Source organism: Osmia bicornis, chromosome 11 (assembly GCF_907164935.1).
Source record: "Osmia bicornis bicornis chromosome 11, iOsmBic2.1, whole genome shotgun sequence".
NCBI lineage: Eukaryota > Metazoa > Arthropoda > Insecta > Hymenoptera > Megachilidae > Osmia > Osmia bicornis.
The window spans coordinates 849440-860409 of record NC_060226.1 but is presented as its reverse complement, the minus strand read 5'-3'; the positions used below and the strand labels follow the sequence as shown (position 1 = coordinate 860409).

Here is a 10970-nt window from a genome sequence, read left to right as displayed (position 1 = left end):
TCCAGTTTTGCAAATTGCAGCAAAAATTAAATTGTAACAAATATGACCGTACGAGGTATTATATAACATGTATAGGCACAAGGACAGTGTTTATTATGAGATGCGCGTTTATCAATCGTAGTAAGATCATTTAAAACTTACAGGACTAATATTAATTACTTTGATACGTATTACAGTATAATATTGTCTAGAAGCAGATTAAGGTTTCTGGGGCGCAGGAGAGTTCTTCGTGGGCCCCTCAGATTGATAAAATTGGTTAAAAAAAAATTTATTCTGAATAAAAATAAGTAACATTTAATTGTGAAGGAAAAGGGTAGTAGCAAAAAAAAAATTTCGTTCATTTGTCAATATTTTTTGACAACGTAAGTGGAAGGCTTATAATGGCGCACCCTGCAAAGTGGAGACCGGGGCAGTAGTTCCCCTCAACCCGACACTGATATTTATAGGAAACAATTTGTTGCATTAATTGAAACTGTAAATTATAAATAAATGAATAATTGATTGTCACTCTTTGTTTCTTTGTGGAAAATAAAAAAGAATTAGTCTTTTTTCCTTCAGCCACGTTTCCAATTTCCCTGTCGGTCGAACTTGAAGGAAAGTTGTTGGAGAAACCGTGGCCGAGCGTATCCCCAATGGTCGCGAATCGTCGTCTTGTCGTCTGTCAGCCGTTTGGAAATCTGAAATTTTTATAATTTCAACTTTTCCAGCCGGTATACGAAGCCGAAAGGCTCGTACAGCCTCCCCTTTAAAGCATACCTCGCTCGCGTCAACTTTTATTCGGTATAAGGGCTTTCGAACTCGTTTTACTGTACGATAGGAACCAACAGGGAAGGTTAGCCATTCTGTTGGTCGCGTTTGCTGGCGTCCCTCTGAGAAATTTAACTTTCTTCGTGTCGAGTGAACCGGTCGAATCGATAGCAAGAATACCACGGCTAACGAGTCGTTTCCTTTGTGAATTTACCACGACCTGCTTCTCTTTCCTTACTCAGCATTTCCTCTGTATCGGGCTAATGTCTTCATCGAGCCAACAACTACATTTCGTTGCAGCTATAATTCTCCTTTACGACTCCCATGAGTCAGCGAATACTCTTTTATATATATATTTTTAAAATATATTTATTATTTGTTACATGAAATAAAACTTGTAACGCCAGGGATCTTTGTATATAGAGGTTGATTAATGTAATTAAAACACTCATCCCTGTTAGATATTATTAAAAATTATTAAGCATATGATTTTACAATTTTTCTATTTACAAGGGCTAAAGAAAATAATAAAAATAGGTGTTACGTGTACCTATACTTATACATTTACTAGTATACTATACTTATACTTATAGTATATAGTAAAATTTATTATAATATTTGTTTTGATACTTTTGTGCAGGTCCTTCGTTTTGGGGTCTGATAAACCCACAGTGGTCTCTGTGCAGCAAAGGAAGGAGACAGAGTCCTATCAACATCGAGCCTGACAAGCTTCTTTTTGACCGCCACTTGAGACCAGTGGTGGTCGATAAACACAAGGTAATTTATCCAATGTTCTTTGTTTTCTTCTTAATCGTAATTTTATAACTTCTTACAATTGGTATTCTTTCTATAACGAAGAGTAAAGAAAGATTGATTATTAGGTCAAGGTAATCAGTGAAGTTCCAAAGTATCGAATTTATATTTCAATAATTAACGTTTGGAAATTTAACATGTATAATTTTAAAAGTGCGATATTTATAATTGTTATGGATAAGTCAAATGTCGCGCGCTAACAAGCCATGCGAGATTCGGAGCGCTGCGTGTTAATGAGCCACACCTGGCGCACCGGCTCTTTCTCTCGGCGACCGGCAAAGAGTAAACACAAGCCAGAGTTCGCGAGCGTTTTGTAAAAATGTGAAATAGAGAGAAGTGAAAAGTATCGTGGATTAGTAATAGATCTACCCAGCCATCCGCCTCCACCCCATTACAACAAATAACAACAAATTGGCGATGAGGATTAAAAAAGATATACGAAGACGAAGAAAAACTTCGAGGAGATTTGGTATCACCATTAGACCACGTGGCGGTTATACCGTGTAAGGAAGGAAACGAATCAGGACCAAGACGTTAAACTATAACTATACAAAAGAAAAAAAGAATGGCGATCCAAGGAGGATCTGGAAGTATAGTCCAAAAAGTTGCACAGACAACGGCAATACCAAATTCATTAACAATTGAATCATTCGATGCAGGGATTACAATATGGCGAAGGTGGTTACAGATGTTACAGGGACGGTTCTTAATTTTTATCCGACTTCGAAAAGGAGAAGGATACTCAATTCGATGTGTATGTATTTTTTTTCTTTATGTATGTTCACCGATTACACCGAGACGGATCGATCAATCGGAACGAAACTTTTTGCGTCTTGTAGAGTATAACTCCCCATTGGTCCCGTAAAAAAAAATACTTTGCATTTTTTCATTCCTAACGACTTTTTTTTCTAAATGTATGTTCGCCGATTACTACGAGACGGATGAACCAATCGGAACGAAACCTTTTGCATCTTCTAAAGTATGTGTCCCGATTAGTCCCGTTAAAAAAACATTTTATATTTTTTTATTCCGAATGCTTTTTATTGCAAAAAAACGTACTATTTCATGTACGTGCGCCGTACGTTCGCCGATTACTCCCAGACGGATGGTCGAATCGGAACGAAACTTTTTGCATGTTGTAGAGTATTTCTCTACACCAAGGAAACCAGGGGCTAGTAGACCTAGAAATGGACAAAAAGGGAAGTTGACAAACGGATTTCCTAGTTATTCCAATAATCGTTCTAATACTCTGTTAAATTATTATTCCAATAATTATCGGGGAGAAAATGTTAAGGGTATGAAAGGAACAGTAACTAAGCACAATGTACATTAAATAGAGAAATTCGTTGCTCTGGTTGTGGGGAAAAAGGAGTATGTTTCATCTGAACACATTGATCTGAAAAGAGTAGGTATGTTTCAAGATAAAGGAGCAGATCAATCAACTGGAGGATATACTACAGTTGAAACATCCCCAGTTCAGAAATAAGTTTCACTGCACATTGCAAGTAAATAACAAGCAAATGAAATTTGAGGTAGATAGCGAATCGGCAGTGACCGTTATGAATCAGAACGATGTGCGCTGGTGGTTTCCTGACGCGACTATCTACGGTACAGAAATAAATTTAGTAGCGTTTTGTAAATCGGTTATAAAAATATTAGGATATATTACTGTGGGGTTTGTGAGCGGAGCGTGGTGCCCCATGCGCTTTGGACCTTTCCTGTGATGACCGCAAGGTGTCGCGCGTGTAACTCCATCCTTTCTCGCAAGTGCTCCATCACGGGACTTGTCGATGTACATATATATATATAAGAGCTGAGAATATAGAACACAGGCGTCTGGGGCAGGGACCGTCCACGTGGAGTTTCGCAGCAACCGTAAGAGTGAACGGACATACTAACGACTTGGTGAAAAGTGTATGATCATTTGTAATTACTGGTGCTTGCACCCGTGTCCAAGAGTGTTTCGTGTATATATATTTATTTTCCTTTTTACATTTCTTGTGACACCAGACGCTATATAATCACACTATATGAGTGGAATCCTAATATACTGGCGTGCTTGGCCCACAATACACACACTACAATGGCTTCCGCAGCCACGCATAACGCGAAGCGGGGGGTCTCGCCAGGTGACCCCTATCGAGAAGCCACCACACTAGAGCATTCAATCCGGCTAAGAGAGCCAAAAACGCTAAGGGCCGTATTCAGAGTCGCGACTTAAGCAAGGACTTAAGACGGTCTTAACTAAGATCGTCGGCGCCTAACCTAAAAGCCGCTAGACCACGTGCTACGCCCGCGCGGCCTACGAATGCCGCCATCTTGGACAGCGCGCAGGCTCATAACCCAGGTCCCAATGGCTGGCAAACACCTAAAAAGACAGTCAAAATCAACAAAGATAGAATAGCCCCCGCAACGGACGTTGCCGCAGACATTAACAACCGTTTCAGTGCGTTATCTGACGATGATTCGGATATGGACACGGAAGACAACGGCAGCACCGGCGCCACTCATGGGCAACCCACAGCATTAAAAACACACCGATCCCCACCTATATACTCAATTATGGTAATACGTCCATATCGGCACTCATAGGCTTGGCAAAAAGCCTAAGTCTAACTAGAAGTGATTTCACTATAAGAGAGGTTGACGTCAGTAGTCATACGATCTACATCAAACATCTCGAACACTTCGAGTTGTTCAAGAACAAACTGGCCGAACATAATGCCCAGTTCTACACATACACCCCGAAAGGTCAGAAACCTAAATCCCTTATTATTAAAGGAATAAGGGGTGACTTCCATTGCGACGATATAAAGGATTAGATCCAAGAAAAACAAATGGCCAACCTTGAGAATATCAGCCTAAACAAGTTTTATTTTCACAAGAAAGATCCAGAAAGATTCCACCACATCCTACAAGTGTCCAGCAATACTCAGACCGCTGAATTATTCAAGATTAAGATCCTCGTCTACCAGAAGATAAAATGGAAGCACCTCAGAAAACCTTCAATCTACCAATGCAGGAAGTGCCAGCGCATTGGCCACGCCAGCAAAATCTGTAACCTACCTTTTCGATGTGTGAAATGCGCACAATCACATACCCCTGAATGCTGCCCCATCACACAAGCCTCTGAGAAATCGGCGCTCAGGTGCGCCAACTGCGAACAGGAAGGACACCCTGCCTCATATAAAGGCTGCCCGTTTATTAAGTTTGCCCTCCAGAGGTAGCAAAACGCATAGGGCCTCTCAATACCAGCAAAAGCTACGTAGTTTAAACACACGGCGCAGTACGGTAAGAAAGGACCTGAGCTTTGCCCAAGCGCTAGGACTGAACCGGACATTGGACCACCGAACGCCATTTAGAATCAACCTACAGCGGACTGACAACCCTCTACCCAACATGCCTGCCATCACACAAGCATCGCCGCATCTACAGCCTCTGCTACCACCACGCGATCCCTTAAGCTGGATGAGCGAACTCAAAGCTGAAATCTTGCTATTAGGTTCGCAACACCTAAAATTAATTTCAGCGCAAATTTCGGTCAACACCGAAGAAATCGAATTTATACTTAACTCTATGGTCATCTCCCAAAATGGCTAACAACTCAGCATCCGTAAGTAATGTAAGAATCGCCGCTATCAACGTTAACTCCATATGCGCCAACTACCGTAGACTCGAACTACTAGGCTGCCCAAAAGTACGACCGCGATGCTATTTTCATCTCAGAAACTAAACTCAACGCCAAACACAAGTTTCTTTTACCAGTCACCACATAATTAGAAATGATGGACCCTCTGCTAGCCACGGCGGTGGAACTGCCATACTCGTTAAGAAAAACATCCACTTCGAAACCATAGACCTTCCACTGACTCGTAATTTTCAGATAGAATGCACAATATTAAAGCTCCCAACGACACAGAAATAAGTTATTCCTCGTCAGTATTTACGCCCGAAACGACAACGGAAAATTTTTCAATGACGAACTCATCTCCCTCTTCCTCGTGCTCCAATTACAGAAGACTGACAATTACTATATTATGGCTGGAGACTTCAATGCTAGACGCAAACAGTGGGGCGCCCGAGCAAATAACCAACGAGGTAGATACTTAAATCAATGGGCAGAACTCTCAGAACAGGAATTTAAACTTAACATAATCACGTCGCAATCCCCAACTTACAAACCCGCACACACTTTCCTAGACATATGCCTGACTGATTCTCGACTGACACACACAAGCCACCACAGGCACACCAACAAAGCGCTCACACTTCCTTACGATATTGACCACGCGGCGATATTTTTATCTTTCGAGTTGGTGAGCGACACTATACCGCTGGTGAACACTTGCCCCCAGATTCAACGCCTCAACTTCAAGGCCACTAATTGGGGAAGCTTTACAAAGAGACTTAACGACAACTATTCTACTTCAATCCCAGACAACCGCAACCTATCAATAGCAGAAATAGATAGCGAACTACAAAACATTAACAATAGCATAATAAACACTATCTCAGAGAAGGCGCCCCTCCTGTCAACAGCACCCCCAACTTCATTAAATACCTCAATAAAAAAAAATCAAATTACAGCGAAAAAGAAGAAAAATTGTTACTACCCTACACAAATTCCTCCTTTCAGATCCTACTTCTCGCCTGGCCATAACAAAATAGCTAAAAGCACTGCTCACTACAACCACAAAAGCTATCCATCACGAACTCAGAATCACATCTGAAAGATACTGGGAGAAAGTTATCAGAACTAATGGTCACAGAACCCCCGAACTGTTTTTTCCCAAAATTAATTCCCTATTTCGGCCTAAGCTGTCGTTAGTAATCAGCGATCTCCACGTCGACAAGGACAATCCTCAACTCCTTAACCGAAGCAAATGCTGCAACTCTAACACACCAGTATTCAATGACAAATATATCTTCACCATACCTCACGATAAACTAAACATACTCGGGGCTCACTTCGAATCTATTAACATGCCAAGATACATGAACCAAAACACCAATCTCAAAGAGATGGTTGACTCGGCCGCCCACGCTGTCAAATCCGAAGCAATCCTCGATAGAATACGGGGAATTACTTTCACCACCTTCTTGGACACCATTAGAGCCAGCTCTCCCCTTTTTACGGCTGATGAGCCGCACCCATTTTGCAACCCTTATTCACTTGGATTTATCCTAAGTAAACTTCCTAACAAAACCTCACACGGACTTGACAACATCCCCCCGATAGTTCTTAAACATTTACCCCCAAATTTCATTCTGGCCCTCACCATAGTCTTTAATAATTGCCTCAACCATAAATATTTTCCGCCCGCATGGAAATGCGTGAAAGTCATACTAATTCTTAAAAAAGGCAAGGACCCAACAATCTTTCAAGCTATCGCCCTATAAGCCTCATTCCGGCCATCAGCAAAGTCTATGAAGCATACATTAACTCCTTAATTACCTCCTACTGCAAAATACTTAACGTTATCCTGGATTGCCAATTCGGATTCAAACACCTCCACTCCACGACGCACGCGATCCACAAATTGGTCTCAGAACTTAACATAAAAGTCGGTAGCAGCAGGTTCGTTGGAGCAGCCCTCCTGGACCTCGAAAAAGCGTTTGACTCGGTCTGGATTGACGGCCTAATATTCAAACTCAACAGAAAGAACTTTCCCCGATGGCTAATCCATATTATTTGGGACATGATTGAAGATAAATCCTACCGCACCACGGACGGTGCTATGATGTCGAACTTTTGCCTTTTACATTTTTGTATATTTTAATATTATATATGCATCGCGCACATACGTCGCGTCGGGTCGCGGACATACCAGATATGGATGTACGGTTAATATCCATTACGATATCTGGCGTTTACCATATACATATACTAGGCATTAGTAAAGTTATTTATAGCTTACAATTTTAATAAAGGTTACTTTAGTACCTACATATTAATATGCGATAAAGATGGTAAGGAATAAAATAAATGTAAATTAATTTCCGGTATTAGTAACATAATTAGTGTAATTATATTTCAAGTATATGTTAGGTATGTGTATGTGGTATAAATGTATTAATCTGAATCTTTTATAAGATGTTTATGGATTTAGGGTCTGAAAGAATTATGTTAGGCGTTTCTCCGACGATGTACTGTTACGTGATTACGACGTTAATCTTCATTTAAGAAATAATGTAATTAAATAACAATCACTTGCACACAATCAACTGACTTTACCAGGATATAAAAATCTATTCCAGTATGCTTGGTAGAAAAGTCGGTACACAGAGAAAAAATCAGGATATTTTGTGAATCGTGTAGATTTTGCTTTTGAACAGAACATACAAATGAAATGTACACTGTGTGATGAAACACCGACAGTTAGATGTTCTTGAGTAAGAAGGCATGTTGTTCAAAACATTTTTTTCATGAATATAAATTACGCCAATCTTCCTACAGGGATATAATTACACAATTAAATATAGAAGGACAAGCGAACATAGTAATGCAGACTGCCTTTCACGACTGCCGGCACCAAAAATAAATGCAAAAATAGATGTAGTAGAAGCGTTTCAATTAGAGGAATTACAAGAATTTCCAGTTAATGCTGAGTATATTAAAAGAGAAACTAAGCGAGATCCTAAGTGTAAGAAATTATTGGACGCATTGCAGACAGGAAAGGAGGTGCTAAGCGAGGATAGGTTTAATTTAAATTTGGAAGAATTTAATGCACAAAATGGAATTATTATGCGAGACTTCCGAGTAATAATTCCATCATCATTGCGTGCAATGGTTCTGAAACAATTGCATACAGGTCATTTCGGAATAAGTAAAAGAAAAGAAATTGCACGCGGTTATTGCTGGTGGCCAGGTATCGATAACGATATAAAAGATTTAATAGAAAATTGTACAGCATGCAATAAAATACGGAATAATCCGCCCAAGGCGGAACAACATATATGGGAACCAGCAACAACAGCAATGCATCGAGTGCACGCGGATTTTGCAGGTCCCTTTTTAGGGAAATGGTTCTTGGTTATGATTGATGCATTTTCCAAGTGGCCGGAAGTACGAATTGTAAGGAACATTACCTACTGCCAAAACAATTATTAAAGAATGTACAAACATTTTTGCATCATATGGTATACCAAAAATTCTCGTCACCGATGTCACGTTGGCAGATCGTTTTATCAAACATGCCTCTCTTAAGAAATAAACGTTTAACATCTGGAAAGGAAAACTCTCCGGCAAACAGGCCGCTTGCTCTTGAAACAAACAGAAGGCCCAGCGATAACAGAACCAAATGTTTTGGGAAAGCAATGGGTCCACCGTAATCGCATAACAGATGCAACCACTCCAGACCGTCACCGAAACAGATGGGCCCAGACCGATCATCTAAATAATAACCAGACTACCCCTTTTCTAATTAGTATATAAACCCGTTCGTATCAACGTTCTGGGGCAGTACCGAAGTTCATCTAGTGTTGAGCACATCGTGTACGATTATGAGCTAGTTGCTATTTAGTGAGATCGGGTTAGCGTCCTCTTCGAGCAAAGTTAACCTTATATGTAGAATACAGTCAGTACAGTCAGTGTTTCTATTTGGCATTATTAGCAACCACACACAGCACCCCGCATTGCCAATGCGTCAAATACGAGCACCCAGCGAAAATAGGTAATATACAATGTACACACCTATATACGCGACCACAACACTGTAATAGCCTGATATGTAAAATATATACATTACTGTGTCAAACCCACGTTAGCATTCTTCTTCAACACAGTGAAAACTAGTGACACTTCCCACAACAATACAATCTAACCGCTCGGATTGTATTGACAATAATATAATATAAGTTATGCGGTCTCTCATCCGAAAGCCTCCGCTAGCCATACGCGCCTAGCCTTCGGCCACGTAACACCGATAATGGCAGAACATTTATTTTAGAAGAATTTCAAAAGCTCCTAACAATTCATGGAATTATACACAAATGTACAGTACCTTATAACCCCGTCATGAATGGACAGGCAGAGCGTTTTATACAAACACTAGAGTGCGAATGAAAGCAATCTCGAAACTGAAATGGAAAAATTTTTATTGCAATATCGGTCGGCACCGCATACGACGACAAAAGTGAGAATTATTTTTAGGACAGAAAGTACGCACTAAACTGGATCTAATATTTCCGAAGGAAAGTGAAAATAGATCATAAATGTAAAAGAACTAGCGATAGGAAGCTGTGTGGCTTGTAGGAACTATGTAGTTCACGATCGGTGGAAATTCGGTATAATAAGAGAAAGTATAGGCAAGCTTCATTATAAAATTAATTTAGATGATGGCCGCATCTGGAAACGACACCTGAACCAAATACGTTCGATCTGGAAAAAGACACCGAAAGTGATAGAGGAAGAGGACCATTATTATGGGCCGTTAGAAGAATTTTTAGGGGAATTTTATAATGTAACCAGAGCACGAAGGAACTCGTGCATAGAAAGCGAAAGAAATCGAGTTGCGTCGATCTACTAGAATTAAGAAACCGCCGGTATGGTATAGAGCGGTATGAGGTAAACCTTCTCAAGAAGGGAAGGTGTTATGAATAAGTCAAATGTCGCGCGCTAACAAGCCATGCGAGATTCGGAGCGCTGCGTGTTAATAATGCACACTTGGCGCACCGACTCTCTTTTTCTCTCGGCGATTGACAAAAAGTAAACACGTGTCAGAGTTCGCGAGCGTTTTGTAGAAATGTAAAATGGAGATAAGTGAAAAGTATCGTGAATTAGCAATAGATCTACCCAGCCATCCGCCTCTTCCCTATTACAACAAATAACAACAATAATCTTTTATATTCACCGATATAAAGAAAAGGAAAATAAACAGATTGAGCTCCCTAAATGCCAAATGCAAGATCAATAGATCGAATGTAAAAATACAAAACGTAACAAAAAATTCTTATTCAATGTTGGAGCGAAAATTAACATTTTCCAGATGATTTATCTCACCAAGAGACTTCTCTATCGGAGCGCATTGAACTCACGTCCACTCGCAACTGTACACCAAGGGTATTCCCAGAGCTGTCGCCAGTTGGTAATGGATTTCGAATTCACCATGGACCGCTCTCCACTTTCTCTCTGTCCATTTTTCACTGAGCGAGTTCGTTAATTCGATAATAAATCCATTAATTACCAGCCAGGCTATTTAACGTTCGTCCACATTTCTGTCTCGCTCGAACTGTACGCCCGGTAATACCCTTAAGTCTGCAGAAACACTAATCTTCCATTAAGTAAACATTTATTCATCGCCCTGTTTTCCTCTCCTCCCTATCACAACGGAAACTCGTTGATTCCGAACAAGCCATGGGGATTTCTCCATCGATTTCACCGATGACCATGATCGAAAGCATGATTTCTT

The 10970-nt window shown here is 40.4% G+C and overlaps 1 protein-coding gene across 3 annotated transcripts in view; it reads left to right on the top strand.

Annotated features, from left to right (window-relative positions):
* Positions 1 to 10970, top strand: part of LOC114878174 (carbonic anhydrase-related protein 10) — a 248034-nt gene that overhangs the window by 153837 nt on the left and 83227 nt on the right. For all 3 annotated transcript variants that reach the window (XM_029191668.2, XM_029191669.2, XM_029191670.2), the window contains exon 3: positions 1388 to 1524. In XM_029191668.2, coding sequence (XP_029047501.1) covers positions 1388 to 1524 — 137 coding nt within the window. The remainder of the gene's footprint in view (positions 1 to 1387; positions 1525 to 10970) is intronic.